Source organism: Ostrea edulis, chromosome 3 (genome assembly GCF_947568905.1).
Source record: "Ostrea edulis chromosome 3, xbOstEdul1.1, whole genome shotgun sequence".
Classification (NCBI taxonomy): Eukaryota; Metazoa; Mollusca; class Bivalvia; order Ostreida; family Ostreidae; genus Ostrea; species Ostrea edulis.
In genome coordinates, this window is record NC_079166.1 from 42,479,894 (window position 1) to 42,500,368 (window position 20,475).

At 32.3% G+C, this 20,475-nt stretch overlaps 1 protein-coding gene and 1 long non-coding RNA gene across 2 annotated transcripts in view; one reads left to right on the forward strand and one right to left on the reverse strand.

The window, feature by feature from the left end:
* Nucleotides 1-2,468, forward strand: part of LOC130053561 (receptor-type tyrosine-protein phosphatase H-like) — a 412,921-nt gene extending 410,453 nt beyond the window's left edge. Inside the window, exon 31 of the mRNA XM_056160901.1 lies at nt 621-2,468. Within this exon, the coding sequence (XP_056016876.1) occupies nt 621-640 (20 nt within the window). The 3' untranslated portion in view covers nt 641-2,468. The remainder of the gene's footprint in view (nt 1-620) is intronic.
* A 13,921-nt stretch (nt 2,469-16,389) lies between these two features.
* On the reverse strand, nt 16,390-20,188 carry LOC125645683 (uncharacterized). The gene is made up of 3 exons (XR_008802058.1): nt 19,925-20,188; nt 18,906-19,055; nt 16,390-16,895 (listed from the first exon to the last, which is right to left on the reverse strand). It is a non-coding gene; the product is annotated as an uncharacterized LOC125645683 (long non-coding RNA).
* Nucleotides 20,189-20,475: the final 287 nt, after the last annotated feature.

Consider the following 20,475-nt stretch of genomic DNA (forward strand, 5'->3'; position numbering starts at 1 on the left):
AAATCTAGTACATGTATTTATTATTAAAACAGTTTTCCGTGCCAAAACTTTTAAAATTTCATTAATTGACAGTTAAATCATGGACCAATTACTCAAGATATAAAGATTAAAACATGTCCGTCACATTGTTTTCAACACATGCACATTTCAAACATTTCGGTTGAGCATCACTGAAGAGACATAATTTGTCGAAATGCGCATCTGGTGCATCAAAATTGGTACCGTATAAGTTTTACATTATGCACCTCATATTTAATGAAGCCGAACAATACTTTCAAATAAAATTGTGAATAATGAAGCTTTTTGTAGTAATTTAATAAGTCACTGTTAAATGAATAACTGATGGCTGTTTTATTTACTAATTTTTTTATAACTAGTTTTAAATTACAGTCATATTTAGGTTTAATATAGTTTGTTTTTACCTTCGCTGCCTTTGTTCGAAAAATCATGTTGCTTTCCAATGATTTCAATGTAAAATTCGATGAGTAATCTTTGTTTATTACAGTACAGTTAGATCATTTATTCATCAAATATTGTAAAGATTTGCTGATAATATTGTTTTGTGTTATTTAAAACATTCGTTTTCTCTGAAATAATTAAGAATACATTTTTTATTTCAGCAATATATGAAAATATGTAGGTCAACCATTACCTTTAAATAACCGGGTTCGACAGAAAAGTACGAGTTGGATTCAAGACGTCCATTCTTCATCTTTACTTTTCATCAATTATGAACAATCACTTTTACCTCTATACATCTAACACAGATATTTTTATAGTTTTATTTTCTTGAATTTCGTTTGTGTTTTTAATTATGTCATTTTATAAACAATTGAATGATATGTCTTGGAACATGTTCGGAAATATTCAATAATGTAATGCATGACTATTAATGTATTATCATAAATGATATATTTCGAAATATAGGTACAAAATGTAGTGAAAGCATGTCATTGTATTATCTGGACAAAAGACTTAATCATGTGATTTTAGGATGTACATGTTTTTATAGCTATCCTGTTTTACTTTTCTGAATATGTATTTGTTCTTAATCCAACATTCATGTGTGTGTGTGTGTGGTATTCCCTATTTAAAGACAGAAAAAAAATTATTTTGACTAAATTAGCAAAGAAAGAGTAACAGGTACTCTGGATTGGTAAATTTCCTGAAAGTGTTGTGTTTTTGTTGTTTTGGTGGATTTTATTCACACATTTGTCCCCCCCCCCCACCCACCCCACCCCCCCCCCCACCCCCATCTTCTTTACGATATTTTAGTCTGCCCTCTCCGTATGTAACGGTGGATATCTTCCACAAATAAGAAGAATAATTTAATATATTTTGAGAAATCCGAACAATATATTTAGAATGAATATTTAGGTAAACCCTTTAGCTCATACTTATGAATATCCAAACGTGTGTGAATAGTTTTTAATGCATATAACAAAATTTCATTCTTGGGATTTTCCTTTAATTATTTCGCACGATAGATACTAGCAAAGTATATATCATCAACTAATTCTGTAAATTGATGTGTAGATAATTTTCAAATAGACATAGAAGTAGGTTTTATATTTCATTTTGTATTGTTACTGACTTTGTAGTGGAAAACCCCGAGTGATATAAATGATTAGTTGTCTTCAATACCAAATATATAGCTTTGTTCAGTATCCTTGTTGTTTACAGTCATAATTTGTAATATTTTCAATCATATAATTCATATACGTTTGAAGGGTGATTTTGAAAAATCCTAGACAGCGCCTCGATTCTGCACTCATCTTGATTGAAATACAGTAAAATTATGAATATTGAATTCCAATTCTCAATGAATATGAAGAATTAATAAATCCACTCCATGCACAACCACAGCAACTTCGAAATACGATGTTTATTCTACAATGTTTAATTATTTGTCAGAATTTACGAAATATTATCCATGCTCTTTTTTGTGTGTGATTTTTAAAGAGTATTCAAAAGGCAACGCAATCGGAGAAATAAATAAGTTGTGCAGTTACTATAAAATAAGCAACAAATATAGATCTTTACCTCGGTTAACATAAAGCGTTAAGAAATAAACGTTGGAGACGCATAATAATAATAATAATAATAGTTTATATATATATATATATATATATATATATAAATCACAAACAAACAATTATAACACCCAACCTTACGTTTACCCCTAGGATCTAAACGATACATGTGAAAATCAATTAATTAATATATAAAGCACTAAATAATCACAACTAGGTACTGAAAATTTTCGCCCCAGCCCGGGGTCGAACCAGCGACGTACGGCACCCACCGCCTAGCAAGATTGTCAAACCAGTGCGTAAGTCCACTCGGCCACAACGACTTCCCTAAAAAGGAAGTTTTGTTATGCTCCTAAAGCGCTACTTATACACACTGATGTCGCTGGTTCGACCCCGGGCTGGGGCGAAAATTTTCAGTACCTAGTTGTGATTATTTAGTGCTTTATATATATATATATATATATATATATATATATATATATATATATAAAATACAATATAATATATATAGTATCTTCTGAAAGTTTGAAGATGTTATATCTTGCATCTTTCTTTTTTTTTTCATGGATGCGACTATAAAATTGAGTAGTTCCTATGCAATTTGTTGATTTTTATTTCATATATGTAAGACTCTTAAGTGCGATGGTCGCTCCAAAGTGCGATGGTCACGCCAAAGTGCGATGGTTTATTAACGTTACGGACGCCAAAGTCCGATGGTTTATTAAAGTTACGGACGCCAAAGTCCGATGGTGTGAAGTTCTGTAGCGTTTGTGACGTCACGTCATTGTGACGTCATTCTTAACGTCTTTCAAAATGAAACACGGACGACAGCAACGGCAAGGTATACATGGTTGAGGATAGTGAGAGAGTCAAAGTACATTTGTTGTCGAACTATCTACCGGTACTTCGCCCAAACATTCTTTAATTCATGATCATTTATTACTTGTGACGTACACGTAACAAAATCCTGGAAATATGCTATAATACAAAACATTCTATACTATTTCGCGTTGGAAAATTTTGTGTTTAATAACACGACAACTAGATGGTGATGAAATAAGTTGAACTTCTTATATTTTATGCATGGATTTTACACTGATATTTTAGTGCCAGACCATCGCGCTTTGGCGCATGAGTGTGGACCATCGCAGTTTGGCGTGTCACAATATCGGAGTTTGGCGCAGACCATCGAGGTTTGGCGTGACCGTCGCACTTTGGAGTCCCATCGCACTTTGGAGTCTTACATATATATGAATATGTCCTAACTTTGCAATTTCATTACATATATAATGTGACGTCCATCATTAACATTAATTATTCCCTCTCTCTCTCTCTTCCACCCTGCCCATCTATCTCAATAAACTATATTTTATACATTTGACAGCCTCTGTTCTTTTTCCATGCACTGTACCTATCATACAGCATCTTACAGAAGCGGACATTGCTTGCAATTTGAAACATGGATACAGGAACATGAAAAAATTGGTTCTCTGATGAAACGCACTTTTATTTGAAAGCAGAGCTCTATGAATAAAACGAATTGTTGTTTCTGAGGAACAGAAAACAGAAGCGAACACATGGGTCAAAGTCACAGTGTGGGCTACCCTGAGTTCTTCTGGTGTGATTGGTTCATGATGTTTTGAGGACTCAGATGGAGATGTTCAAACTGTTAATAGTGAGCGTTATCTGCATTTGCTCAGGAGAAAATTCGCTCCAACTTCGACAAAAATAGCATTAATATCAATGATATCTGGTTTCAGCAGGATGGTGCAAAACCTTTCATTCATATGTCGATTCGATATATCCCAGTGAACTCAAAATAAAAAACACAGCAGAGTCGTCCACTTCTACTTTATATTTAGATATTTTATTGAACGTAGATATTAACATAGTAAAATGTCAGTTGTCGAGGTACATGGGAGATACAGATCTCACAATTCTTTGTTATGTAAACAATGCTCGTGCCATGTGTTTGTTTACATAGGATAAATAACTAGTAAAAGTTTCGTTTAAAACAGATTTTACAATTTACAAGTTCATTCTGAACACAATTAAACAGTTTCCAATGTTTGACACATCTTATTTTGTTTTAAACATGATATTTTCTATTGAGCAATCTAAATATAAACAAAAAGATGACACGAGCCTTGTTTACATAACCAGGAATTATGAGTGTTGTTTCTCACTTGTAACTCAACAATTGATATTGAAATTTTGGCTAACGATTGGAAATACTTTAGTTAAGCGTTGTAAATAATAAAAATGAAAAAATAAGATCTGCAATTTTCCAGCTCACATCGTGTCCAAGCCCTTTACGGTAATGTAACTTACAAAATCATGGGCATACATGTACATTACTATTCTAAAATGCATTATGTATGTTAATAATGATATATTCTTCAATTCCTTTATTCAAAAACACGTATGCACATTGAAATATATCATTAACTGAACAAAATAGATTTTTGTTTTAGTGAAAGTGTGTATAACAACAAACAGGTTGAAAACCCTTTAAATGACAGTCGTAATGAAAATATAGCTAAAATTGTAGATTATCTGCCCGGTTAAAGAATTTAAGGTCGTTATCATACAGAGCAACTAAAATTGAAAATGCGAAAATCAAAATATTTGTAATTTTCATACTTGATTTCTTAAGACATGTTTAATTCACGGGAACGTAGATTTCATCATCAGTACGTAAAGAACAGCACTAATGAGAAAGAATTTAATGTATGCATTGAACAATAGATGCAATAAAAATTTCGAATAAGAGATGCTATGAATGAAAATCTACTCTATTTAAGACCAATGGCGGATCTAGAAGGGGGTTACGGGGGTTGCAACACACACACCCTTGGATTCGCTAAAAGAGAGAGAGAGAGAGAGAGAGAGAGAGAGAGAGAGAGAGACTATAGAGTTATTAACATCCTAGGCGATGGAAATTGTTTATACAATTGTGCATCACCATTTCTATCAGGTGATGATAATTCAAATTATCTTTTATGTAGTTTGTATCTGTCATACTTCATTTTAATTTTTAAAATATGAATTACTGGGATTAACTCGGAATGTAAAACTTTTACGGTACCAATTTTGATGCACCAGATGCGCATTTCGACAAATAATGTCTCTTCAGTGATGCTCAACCGAAATGTTTGTAATCCGAAATAACAATGAAGTTTTAGAGCTATTATAGCCAAAAACAGCGTGCCAAAAAAGTGGAATCAAATTCGTCTAAGGATAAAAGCTATGCATGAGGGAGATAATCCTTAATTTTGAAATGGAATTTCTGAATTTTATAACAGCAATTAAATATACATCCGTATTTTCAAGCTAGTAACGAAGTACTTAGCTACTGGGCTGTAGAGACCCTCGGGGAATGCATTTTAAAACAGGATTCGTTTTAAAATCAAGCGTGACAGATCTACGTCTGATAATTATACAATAACATTAATCCAAATTTGAATTTAGAAATACAAATTGATATCATTCCTGTTAAGTTGTCGTTTAACTATGTTAACGTACGTTATAACAACTCTCATTTTAGTGGTGGATTTAAACGGGGTGCCCCCCCCCCCCCCCTAAAATTTTCAAATTTAAGGTAAATCGTGGTATCTTGTTTAGACAAATGTACTAAACGATAAAAGAAGCAATAATTTCTTCCCTTCCCGGAGAAATGAATGACAAAATCTTTTTGATTTCTTGAATTACTTCATTGGGAGAACTTAATTTTTTCCAAAAACCCTTAAAATTTGCGTCATTTTACTAATTTCACCTTATTAAGAATGATAGAAAATAGTAAAAATGACTTAAATAGGAGACATATTTTAAGCCCTATAAAATCTGTAGAATCCAGGAGCTTCGCCTCCTGGGCCCCCACCAGAGCTTCGCCCTGAACCCACTGGGGGCCTCAATGCGGCCCCCAAACCCCCTGCCTCATAAAGTGACGCCCCCATAACAGCAATTCCTGGATCCGCCCCTGCATTTCCTCTTCAACCCTCCTTTGAAAAATTTCTAGATCCGCGCCTGCAGACTGAAAGAGGAAAATAATGTATGTATATCAAAGCATATTTATAGTAATCTGAATGTATTACTCCATATAGAAACTTATTTCAAAGCTTATTTAACCCTCATACATGTTTAGAAATGGAGGGGGGGGGGGGGGGCACTCAAAGATGAGTATATCATAAATCTAAAATCAGGCAGTTTGTAACAAAAGAAATTCAATAACAAAAAATTCAATTGATATCTTACATAGTAACATAAATTACGTGACAAAAATATTTTGCATAAAAATTACAAACTGTAAGAACTTTAGGAAACATCTGTAAAAGTCGACTAGCAAATCAATTTTGCAAATATTTAAAGAATTCTTGTGAATTACTGAATGTTGAAGAGTATTGCAATGTTCCTTTTTCATTATCCGATATCTCCTGTCACTGCGACCAACAGGATTTGTAGTCAGTCAGTATATATCGGTTAAATCATCCTTGTTCGCAAAGAAAATGTCATGTTGAAGGTCATTCAAAGAGAATCTGTTTTACTGTAACGGACGGTGTACTGTGCACTGTACATGAAGTATTAGTGCATTTAGTTGAAATTGAAAAAAGCAGCAACGTAGATTACAAACAACGATGTAATAACTGTATATACAGCTGTACACGATGAAATCAACTCTCTCTCTTACCTCTTACTGGTCCACGAACCTAATATCTTTGTGATTATGATGATCAATAAACTTTAGAAAACCATAAGACGTAACACTGAAGGGAACGTAGATTGCATCCTTAACAATACTATTACGCTGGCTGATACAAAGGGAATAAGTTTCTATTGATAGTCGCTTCCGTTTTAAATAATTGTGGGATGAATAAAATGATGACTCAATGTAATTTTAAACATCAAACTATAAGAATATAGTAAAACTTTCGGCCTTTACGTGTGTCATATAAGACGTGTAACGTAGCTTGCTTAAATATTGGCGGTATATATATCAATAGCAAACATCTAATACAACAATGAACAGATTTCTTAGAAAATTTCAGGGTTAAAAATGAATGTCATATGTAATGGTTTTAAACTAAAAGACTGATATTATTAGTTAGATATTCTTAAATACTAAACGTTGAATTTTAACAAGCCAATGAGTGACACGATGATTTCGATAAATATTAGGTGTATTCATCAATGTAGTTTCACAATATTTCATTTTTCAATCATCATTTTGTGTGTTTAAGCTGGTACGATAGTCCCTATTACATGTAACAAAAATTCATTCAATTTCAAAATATTTTTACATATATTTTTGAAAAACGTTAGCGACAGCAATAATACGCTTTAATGGAGAATAAGTGATATACAAATGTTAAAACTTAATTTTTTTGAAAAATTAAAGCAATTTTGCCAAAATCATATGGATATTTTTTTCAATTAGTTCTCGTATCTATTACAGAGATTGATTGATTGATGTTTTCCGCTACACTCAACAATTTTTCAGTTATCTGGTGGTGCCCAGTTTTTATTGGTGGAAGAGAGAACCCAGATACAATATACCTGGGAAGAGACCACCGACCTTCCGAAAGTAAACTGGGAAACTCTCTCAATTACTGGCGCGAGCGGGATTCGAACCCACACCAACAGAGGTGAGAGGCCGTGTGATTTTGAGCACAATGCTCTAACCACTTCCTGGGAAAACGTCATTAGATTGACCAAGGCCTAAATAAAGAACTATTTTGAATATTGCAAATTTAAAAACAACAACAAAAACACATGATATATTTTCCATAATCTGGAAGTGTGTGCTTAAATATTTATAACATTCTAATTACAAACCTTGTCATTGAAAATGAATAACCACTTATAAATATAAATGCTCATTACATATTCTTTCAACTATAACTACTCGGTAATTTCTGTAACAATGCCATCAGTATGTCGCTATGTGTACACAAATGTAAGTATGGCGTCACAGACATACGTTACGATATGAAACACCAGTTGGGAGGGTTAAAACAAATTTGTAGATAAGATATCTACGAAGGCCCAGAAGGCTCATTCGAGATTCGAAATTCAATATACGAAATTCAAAATCCAAATCAACAATGAAAATGTAGGTCACAAAGTTTATTCTTCTAATATGTTTACCAAACAAAGAAACATTTCTTTTAAGACTTTAAATCAAGCTTCCTATAAATAAACTTAACTAAAACATAAAGAATATATATAAATGGAAACAACATAGATCGGAGAGAAATATTTATTTATGGCTCGAATTTCCTCCATTGTTTACACACAGACGCCTATAAAGGATGGAACGGGTGGGGAAAATATTTGCATAGGCACCTGAAGCATCGACACTACTACCAACACCCTCCCCCTTCTCTGATTTTTTTTTTTTTTTTTTTTTTTTTTTTTTTTTTTTGCGGCGATAATTTCTCCGAAATGTGTGGATTTCTTGTCTATCCCATCCCTATTTCGATTTATATTTCACCGTTTCACGCTTTTTGTGAGCTTTAGAGATTGGCCTTCTACCGGTATAAGAGAACTACTATGTTTTGAATTTCCAACAAATCAAATAATTATCGGTATAGTAATCGCTGGATTTATTCTAATATTTTTACAGAACAAAAAACAAAACAAAACAAAAAGAAAACGAACAAAAAAAAAAAAACCACACTTATTTGTCATAATAATTTTTATGCACCACCTTTGTGGGACGATGTGGCCAAAAATAACAAGTCAATAAATATTTGTTTTCCTTTTTTCTTGAAGCACCATCTGGATGTTCTTTACAATGTGTATAAATTCTAAGTATACAAGGGAGGTAATAAGCTTTGGATTACCCCCCCCCCTCTTTTAAAAAATTCTGAATTTTCTTAAATCATTCCGATTTTCAATAAAAAAAAATAATAATAATTTGATGGAATTATTATATATATATATCTTTTACAATAATCTTATATTTCCTAGCCATTTTTTCTGTATTTATCTATAGAACTTCTTTTTTCCCGTCAATTTAGATAGACAACAAGTTTTTACATATTAACAGTCATGCTTTCTGTTACAATTTAATGGAAACAAACAGCTCAGATTCAGATTCTTTTATTTCTTTGAGGCAGCTGACTCATCAGAGTAACAATTAAGTACAATGACAATGTTACTCTGGATTGATAGAAATATTTTGACATTATAAATCATGTCATTGTATGCAAACAGGCCTGTAGAAAGTCAGGTTCATAGAAAGCGGAAAGGGGGTGGGGGTGGAATCAGGTCGAATAATGACGAATGCATGACGAATGCACCTCAAATAGTACACATTGAATTATCTAAAAATAGAATTGAAGGTTATATGAAGAATATTAACTGATTAACTGACACCCTGTGGCAATGCATTCTGATTTTAGATTAATCTATCGGTTTACTAGAATTACCATTTTTTCTACCTGAATGATCATATTCATAGAATATATTTTCAATGAAAATAACTGTACATGTTTGAGTTAGCAATGACACAAGTGCATTGGTTCAGGAAACCCCACCCCACCCACCCGAATAGCCTACACGAGTTTATTTTTGTTGGAAATCTCTCTAATGCATGTCACAATGTCTTGCATACCCCTAAAGTCCAAAATAACTCAAAACAAGTCTTTTTAATGTATACCCTTAATATCCGGTATTTATAAAAAGGGCTTATTTTGGACTTATGGGGTATGCAACACATTGTTGATATGCATTAAAGAGATGTTCAACAAACATACTTATAACTCAACTCATGTAGCTTATTCTCCGGGGGGGGGGGGGGGGGGGGGGGGGGGTGCTGAACTCAAGCATTGCCGGTATATTGATTATCGTGTGTTTAACAAGACCAGTAACCAGCCAGCAATTTCAAAAAAGGAGGTGTGTGAAAAGTAACTGGGAACAAACCACCCATTTTAGTGTTTGACCAAATGTCCACAGGAACCTGAAGTATCGACACTACTACCAACACAACCCCCCACCCACCCCCCTCCATTCTGATTTTTGTTGTTGTTGCGATAATATCTCCGAGATGTGTGGATTCCTTCTCTATCCCATCCCAATTTCGATTTATATAATCGTTTCACGCTTTTTGTAAGCTTTAGAGATTGACCTTCTACTGGTATGATAAAATGTATATACTATTATACCGGTAGAAGGCCAATCTCTAAAGCTTACAAAAAGCGTGAAACGATTATATAAATCGAAATAGGGATGGGAATTGACCAGGGATCCACACATTTTGGGGGAATTATCGTCGGGGGAAAAATCAGAAAAGGGAATGGGTGGGTGTTGAGTATCGATACTTCAGGTACCGGTGCAAATTTCTTCCCCACCCGTTCATCTTTTATAGGCGCCTGGAGGAAATTCGAACCATGAATAAATATTTTTCTTCGATCTATGTTGTCTCTTTTTATATTTTCTTTATGTTTCAGGAAGCTTATCTACGTGCGCCGTTACCACAGAACACTAATTCATCCACGTTTTAAAATACAATAGCTTACCGGTATCCCATTGATTGATAATGTACATGTTCTATGTTCATGTATGTATCATCGCAGGAACCGGTAATTTTGTCTGTAATAATAACAGTAGGGTTCTACACTATATCACCCCCTAATAAAAATTAGGGGGTGGTATAGTATAGACCCCTACTATTATTATGTTACACACAAAATTACCGGTTCCTGTAGTATAATATTCGTGAATCAGTGGGATGAGATAATTTTTAAGACGTGTATAGATTAGTATTCTGTTGTAATGACACACTTCCTGGAACCTAAAAAAAAATGTAGAAAGAAGAGAAATATTTATTCATAGTTCGAATTTCCTCAATTGTTTGTATATAGATTTTTCTTGACCCATACACCCACAGCCTCCGTCAACGCCCAGGGCTACGTTCCTTGTAGATTTCCTAATGAAAATAGATCAATAAAATAAAATCGATTAGCATGAAAATAAAACGTAATGAAATTAAAAGAAAAAAATAGGCTTACATGAAAACATAATAAAAGTGTCGCCTCTGAAACTCTAGCAGATGGATTATACTAGCATTTAACCTATTGATATGGCAAGCCCTTTACTATTTATTCGAAAAATAAGATATCTCTTTAGATTAAAGAGATATCTCTTATTTTAAAGAGATATCGCTTTAAAATGAGAGATATCTCTTAATCTTAAGAGATATCTCTCTAAATAAGAGATATCTCTTTCACTTAGAGATATATCTCTTTCACTCAGAGAGATATCTCTTTTACTCAGAGAGATATCTCTTTTACTTTAGAGATATCTCTTACACTTAAAGAGATATCTCTTTCACTTTAAGAGATATCTCTTTCACTTTGAGAGCTATCTCTTATACTTTAAGAGATATCTCTCTCACTTAGAGAGATATCTCTTTCACTTAAAAAGATATCTCTTTTACTCTGAGAGATATCTCTTTTACTTCGAGAGATATCTCCTTCACTTAAAGAGATATCTCTCTAAGAATTCCTACAGATATATCTCTCAAAGTATAAGAGATATCTCTTTAATCGTTGAAAAAGAAATATCTCTGGAAAAGAAAGAGATATCTCTTTCCAATATTTTTATTAGTTTGAATACTTAGGTAATTCTCCCTAAAGCGGAAGCCCGCCAAAACAAATCTTACAATGATGGCTGGGGTGTTGCTAAAAAAAAAAAAAAGAACGGAAAATGGAACGGAAGACGGAACGGAAAACGGAAAATATATTATGCAATAATGTAATGAGGAGGTCAACATTTTGCAAAATCAAAGAGCTTATTTTGAAGGTATCAGGACAACTCGCCCCTAAGACAACTCGCCCTCAAGACAACTCGCCCCCTCTCTTGGGATATCTCGCTCCTTCATATCATACATATAATACATGTTTACACTTGTTATTTTTGGTCTAAATCAAAGAGGTGTTTTAGCAAAAATTAATGAATTTCTTATAGATAGTATATACATCACAGACAATAAGACGTGTTCACATAAACACCGAACTTCGTGTCTTTTTATGCAAGACGAAAGATTTTAGTGAAAATCCAGTGTTTGGGTTCAGTAAATTCATCATCACTTTTATGTATGTGACAGGGTGATATTTTTCTAAAGTAAATATATTATTTCATTATTTAGATTATGAAGATTAGTACATGACAAAAGTTGTCTTTACTTTTAATTTATTTTATGTACAACTTAATAGTATATGCAAATATCTCTAAAGTTATTTATAGATTATGAGATCATAATGGTCAGTAATAGCACCATGTAAATATTTATAGAATATAGAACTCTCCAATTTCATTGGTTGTCTAAGTTCCCTCTCTTTACTATTGTTCACATTTTGAATTGTCTTCTAAGAATATAGAAGTGTTTTCCAGAAGATTTTCCTAGTACAATTTGACTGTAAGTAAATATGACTTTCTTTTGAGTTTTTATGATCATATATAATTCAAAGTACATGTGCTTACTTTGAATTAATACATTTGCTGAATAGTTAGATTTTATGCATTTTCTATGATGGTAATTGAGTAAGAGTGATCATATGCATTTCTACATTATCTTTAAGTTATCAATTACAACTAAAGAGTAAAATGTATATCAGTATGAATGTATATTAAAACTATAAATCATGATTGAATCAAATGTAGTAGTTTAAATATGTTATGTGTGAATGTCAGAGTGTTCGAGTAGTATTCAGCTATTTTTACTTTTTATGATTTCCTTGTGTGAATAAGTAATGTAACATTAGTTTCACACAAGTATTTGATATTTCATTATTTCTATATAGATTTGTTACCAGCATATAGAATATTTTGGACCTGACCAGAAGTTTGGCTCTGTGTCACACATAGGTATGACATTGCATTTTTTTGTATATTCTTTGCATTATGATAAGTTCTGAATATTCTTATCAAGTTTATTAATAGTCTATGATTAATTAAGTGCAATAGTCGAGTAAGATAAATCTATTTATTATTTATAGCATATAGTAATCAATAGTCAAATATATCCTTATAAGCACTATTAAGGGGAATAACTCTTGGTTGTAAACTGTGCTGAGCAAATGAGTTTTCTTTGTTGATATTTTTATACTATATGTTTTAATTCATGATATATATTATATGTGATATTCTTGTTATATATTTCAGAGTTAATTAGAAAAGAATACAAACTCTGATAGAACCCTACCATTGGTGTTGAGTTGTTTATATACCTATACAATCCACACTATTACATGTACATGTAAAATATATAATTTCAGCGGAAACAAGTTAGCGTTTGGTATAGGGAGAGTATTAGCTTGGTCTACAGCTGACGTAGTATAATTATCAATAATCTGCGTCTGTTGTTAAATCTAATTGTTTGATTTCCCCCAAGCTGTTATAAATTTACTTCAAACGTTATGAGGTACTCATCATCAGAGTTCTTTACACTTTGAAATCGCCGCGTAAAAAGAATCACCCCGCGTAAAAAGAATCAATAAAGCAAAGCCGTTATACAATTTCTAAAATGGGAATTTTATTATTTTTCAACGGGAATTAGTTGAGAAACGCATTAAAAGATGATTACATGTATCAGAATATTCATGCTTCACCTTTACTCTTATGTACATTGTATACTATATCGATAAAAAAAAAAACCAACAACAACAACAACAAAAAAAGAAGAAGAAAAAACCCACACCCCCAAACCCCAAAATTTTCTCAGTAATGGAGACATTTAATCAATTACCTGAAGATCAATAATTTCCCTTGCCAATTGATTTATGAAAAATATAACTTTTTCTGAAATGCAATTGTAGCAGTGTGTTTTAACTTGTATATATTATATGATACCGTATTTTAATAAACATGAATAGTGCATATGGAATTAAAAGCACATTTTATGATTTAAGTCAAATTCCCAGATCCACCCCTTTATTTACTTATTGTAATAGGTGAGTGAAAAGGTTCACAGGTCTTGCTATTTCATTGGCTGTAGAACTGAGTTTTATTCAGTTAGAATCTAGAGAGTTTTTGGTCAGGTTGGTTGTGGTTTGCATTTGAGCAGTTTTGGTATCTTTGTGCTGATTTGGCATTTTGGTTTTGACAAAGACATTATTAGACCTTCAAATCCAGATCTGACAGTAAGTACTAATTTTATTAACATTTATCTTCATAATATGTATATATAACTAATATCACTGTTTGAGAGAAGAGTGAAAGTTTAAATATTATGAAGAACAGTAAATATCAATTTAAAGTTATTTCCTCTCAGTATATGCTTATATTATATCTATAGTTGTTATAGTGTATATAATACTGTAATGATATATTTGTTATAAATAGATTAGAAGCATCCAGGCAGCATTTTGATGTTTGCATGAATTGGGCCTTGTCCCATAGATAGATAATTAAAAGATATTACCTTTTATTATATTTAAAACATGTAATTTCATAGTGTTACATTATTTTTAATGTAACTGTAAATATTTGAATAAAGTATATTTTACTATATTTGAATTAAGGGAAATAACTCTTAAGGTTGAAATGTACTCTCTATTGATTGTAAATCGCTGTGATATTCATTGTTACTATTTTGTCTTTTAGGGCCATGTTTTGTAATGGACATTTTGTAATCAACATTATGTAATCATCGTCATCATCCTTATTCGTTTTACCATGCAATAAATGACTGCATTGTGAGCCCTGAGCCAGGAGTTCGTTATTTCTACATTTACAAACCACCACCCCTGCAACACAATAATCAAATCTGTGTATAATTCTATTAGAATTTACCATTCGTGTTAAAGTATGAAATAAAAAGACGTATCTTTATAGGGTTAAAGGTGTAAATAACAGACACACACAAAATAAAAATAAAATGTGATAATATATTTATATATAGTATTGGGGGTGAGTTGTCTCAAGAGAAGGGGGCGACTTGTCCTATGAGAGGGCGAGTTGTCCTAAGAGGGGGCGACTTGTCTTGAGGGCGAGTTGTCCAGCATTCATTTTGAATAAGGAATGCAGAAATTACAGAGAGAACAGGGCCCATATTTACTAAAGTTCGTAGACGTAAACATAGCGTAAATCTAGACGTAGCGTACGTTTACGTGTGGGACGGTATTCACTATCAGTCGTAGACGTAGATTTACGTCATAAATAAGCGCAACTCTACGTGTGCTATACTAGTACACGTAAGCTGATCGTAATTTTAAGAATAAACAAAGGAAATGGCGACTAGTCATTTTTATCGATAATTTCTTGCGTAAAGACCTTACAAACCCTCTAGATGCATATAAGCTGGTTAGTAATACACAAATTAATTGTATTTATTCAGATTATCGTTTTCTTTGAGATCATCTGCAATTGTGTGACAATTCTAAATTTTTTGAGCCCGATCTAATTTACCTTGTGGCGGATCTCAGTCTGATTTAAAATCAAACCTCTCACTTCGCTCGATATACGGACAGTCGCTGTCCGTATATCGAGCAAAGTGCGAAATTTGATTTTAATCAGACTGGGTGGATCTAACCTTGCCTTTAGAAATAATTGGGAAGCTTTTTATTTTAGTCATGCAGGTTATTTAAAAAAAAAAAAATATTTGCCATTTATTTTATTATATAGGGTAGGTCTAGCATCTTTCAGGGAAATACATTTTTTTTTTTAATTTTCCAAACATGGTAGAATTAATGTATATCTATGCAATCAAACATGCAATGTTTTAGATTTGAAAAGAAGAGAGTCACTGTGTGTACAAGAATACATGGTGATTGACAGCTATAGAAAAACTATTTCTATACTTATAGATATGTGATCTTTACTTTGTGGTTATAAGCAAATATTGGTAGTCCAAATAACTATTTGTTACATTGTAACTTACACAACAGGGAAATGAGCCTCTAAATAAATATTTATTTAAAAAAAAAAGATATGCATTTCATTCCAAGAATACAATTCTGTGTAATTTGTTTCAGAGAGCAATTGTGATGCCTACTAGTGTAGTCATGTGTAGACTATCAATCTTTCAGAGTGCCATTTCCTTCAACTATAATCCTACAGGAGTCAAACCTTCATTGATAATGCATATATATGAATCTTTCTACCATTCATGATTTGTATGTAATTGACCTTTATATATGATCAGCTAGGTAAAAGTCTTTGCAGTGTATATTACCAAACTCCAAGGATGATGCCTTCAACATACATATTATTTTGTTGAAGCCCCCCCCCCCCTTCCAATTTACAAAAATCTCACTGATAAAAGTTCATTCTGAAGGCTTCTCACATTAAACTAACATATGTACTAATGCTCCTCTTTACAAATTTTAACCCACCAGACAACTTTGTTGACAAATATTTAAGATTTATTTATTATGTCATCTTTTTTAATATCAAGATGTTAAAATCATTCTAGAAATGGAAGTAATACATGTACATGTCAATATCAATAACAACATGAAAATTCATCTAAAAATTTATCTATTAACAAATATAATTACATGTACATAATTGTATGCATAACAATACATGTACTTAATTTCTTAAACATGTATTGTAACAAATTCTATTTTGCTGAATATCAAACTTTTTTTTATTTTACTGTCATTTTTTAAATGTCCATATGATATAAATGAATAAATAAATATATAAGATGACATCAATGTAGCAGATGGACCATCAGCATGGATTGATCAGTGGGTAGAGTACCAGACTACGGGTCATGGGTTAGATTCTCAATCCTGCCATATATTTTTGAATCATTCCTCTGCTCGTCCTTTTACACAATCATGGAATGGAAGATGAACATTTCTCGCTTTCGCAAAAGATTTTGCAGGCCATTACAGCAATGTACCCATAGACCTAGAAAAATAATAGTATTACATTGATTTAAATAAACAACTGTCATTACACTGCAATCAAAATTCATAAGGCTTGAAAAATACATGCAACATAATTGTTAGTTAAATAAACTGTAAAATTGTGATAATACTGATTTTATTTACATTATATTTATCTACCGTACACCATTTCTGGGAAGATATCATTAAGTATCATCTACAGTTTCTAATTTTAATGATTTATAACCCAAGAGCCCATATTAAGAAAAAGATTTCAAATGACCCCAAGGTCAACTTTAGTATTTTTTCATTAACCATTCCCCTTGTAATGAAATTGGCTTCTTTCCAAACCAGAAAAAATACTTTTTAACCAAGAATGGTAAGTTTCAGTTAAGGTCACTCACTTTATAAATAAAAGATAATTTTTTGTGACATTTCAGGTACAATTCACTTGCATTCTATTTTCTTTCTACAAAATTCTCAGGTTTAATTAGTCTAGAGTTAACATATTTTGATAGTTCCTGGTTGTGGCAAGTAGAAATGTAAAATCAGCTGATATGTACTGCAGTAAGGTATATGAATGGGATTTTAATGTAGCAAAGAAGGTGAGAAAAATCTTTAGCACAATTGACTTGAGTATTGAACCTGGTACCTTTGCACTGAGCTACTCAGGCTGATATATAATACATGGTAGTACAACATTATAAATTTAAAGGGGCATATTTGCTGTGAAAGTGATGGCAACCATTTTTATCTCTCAAAATCTCCCAATGGCAAAGGAATATGTATTACTGACAAATAAAAATATTTCTTTAGTAAAATAAAAAAAAAACAAACAACAGAAACCTAACAAGAGGCCCACAGGCCTTATTGGCCACCTGAATACTAGTGGAAAAGTATCATTACTTCCACGGACTATGAAATCTAGAAAAAATTTCCTGTTCTAAATATCTAAGCTAATTATATTCTAATGTTCAGCAACAGTATAAAACAAGATGTGTTCTTAAAACTTCACATCCCTCAAAGTGCATACACTGATGAAAGGATTTAAATAGGTGTATTCACATGAAAACATCTAAGGATAAGACTAATTTGGACTCATCTTAAAGTCATAACCATGGGTTGTGAAATTCACCATTTTTTGTACATCCTTTTCTGCATTTATATTTTATACAGTATCATCAAACTTACACATAAATACTATATACTAAGTTTGGCCCCACCCTGGGGTCAAAACCCTTACTCTGGGGGAAATTAAATTTACATCACTATGCATTTAGTTTTTCTTATATGTGTGTTTCTTGATAAGAAGATTTTTGAAAATTGGTCCCCCTTGTCCCAATGATGCTTCATACCAAATTTGAAAAGAATTGGACTGGTAGTTATTAAGAAGTTAAAAATGTTCAATTGTTAACGCACGACGGATGAAAACTAATTGCAATAGGTTACTGAGTAAACTCAGGTGACCTAATAAAAGTACATTTGATAACCGCTTTTAGTGTAAAGAAATATATAAAGAAGAATTATTGGCTTGCAAGATAATAATTATTTTAATCACCAAAATTACATATATTCATTTGCTTGCTTTGAGATTAAAAGGTGTTTCAAATAACTGAATACATGTGTTATTACTGATCAGAAATATATAATATAGAGCAATTTTTATTGAGTGTTGATTTCAAATTTTGGTGACAAAATTACTGCTATTATTTTGGAAATCATGCAAGAATTTTTAATATCGAGGAGATAAAAAATAATTTCAAAGAAACATAGTGTATGTCCTTAGATTGGTTAAATTTCTATTTGCCAAAGAGGTGAAGAGATGCTTAGACAGACAGGTACAAAACATGCAAAATGGACAAACTTTGATCATAAAAACTCATAAATTTATGTTCTTAAATCTTTGCCTAAGGATTTAATCATCAATGCATTACAAAAATCATTACATCATGTACCATAATTTGTTTTGGATTTTTTAAAACTTTGTAAGTACAGAAATGATTAAATGTGTACAAACAGTGGATATACTTACATCATATATATGTACTGTACATCTTGCATCCCAATCCTAACCCTGAGGCATCATGGAAAATCTTTCAGGAGAGGGCATGAAGAGAAATGCATCTAAATCAAGGAATGCTGCTGTCTGTTGGCAATTTATTTCTTGACCACCTTTATGACCCTTTGAAAAATAACAGAGGTCAGCTAACTTGGATATCTAGTGCATGTTACATGTATATCACACCTAATATCTCCAATTAATATATAGTCAATGTTATTCTACATTAAATAAATTAACACTGACTTCACACTTGTACAACTGTATTTGAATGCGATTTTGTTTCACAATATTTTCTGAAAGTTTTGCACATGGATGTGCACAAGCAATAATTGAAATGATGCTAAAAGAGACTGTAACTGTTCTCATCTGGTACAGATTTCATTCACCCTATCTACCTGTTCGTCCAGAGTATATATTGTTAAAGCAATAATAATTTTCATATTTTATAACCATGCAAATGCAGCAATAGAGGGGCATGTACAAATCACACATTTTAGAATTAGTGCCTGTATATATAATGTATATTTTAGATTCATTTTTCACCAATATTCTTGTTTTTCTTTTTGCGAAATGATGTGAAAGCATGTGCGTACTTGTGTACTGGTAGCTATGATACTGCTTTGATGTTGTCCCAGTCATGAAATTAAAAAAATGGGATAAATAATTTTGAATTTCAATTGTGGTATTGTCAAAAGTTTGAAGTTACCATGTACACAAATGAGCTTGTGTCTTAATGTGTTAATAGTGGGCACATATAAAATTGTAAATAACTAACACATATGTATATGTGCTCACTATTTAGAAATTAAGATCCAGGCATTATAGCAGTTACATAGGTTGAGAACAAAATGAATAAGGGACTGTGATTTTGCGATGTGTGTCATGTACTGAATCCCCTTGAAGTCAATTTAACATTATTTAGGGGCCTAGTAACGAGTAGTCAGTGGTAAAACATTTAAGGTTATTACTACACAAACAACTTAACTTACTTGTCAGTCCATGCCGACTTCTTTTTGAACACCTACAGCATCGCAGATCCATGCACAAGTCAAATGCGTTAAATTTGATGAACCTTCCGTTTGGATTTGTAAACAACACTGAATAACGGTACAGTTGATCGACATGCCGTTGGCAGGCATACGTATACGTTGAAATTCGTTGCTTTCTCACAAAGTTCTGTGTTCTTTTTCGTCATAATGCGGCGGTAGCGCAGGGAATTCAAAGTAAATGTGCAAATTCACACTTTCTACGCTTCGAAGTGAAAATAGCCACTGCGCACGCGTAAGTGCAATCGTACATCGTAAGTTACGTTTGCGGCTACGAACGGTTTTGTGAATACCATTTCATGAGTACGTAACTCTAATCTTAAGTCAGACGTAAATCCTACGTTTACGTCTACGTCTTCGAACTTTAGTAAATATGGGTCCAGGAAGTCATCCTCAGAATCCACCATTTCATATTGATACCTCATATCAATGCATTATTATGTATTTTTACACGGTGTGTTTTGTGGATGAATGTACCAACAGACGCTTGCTTA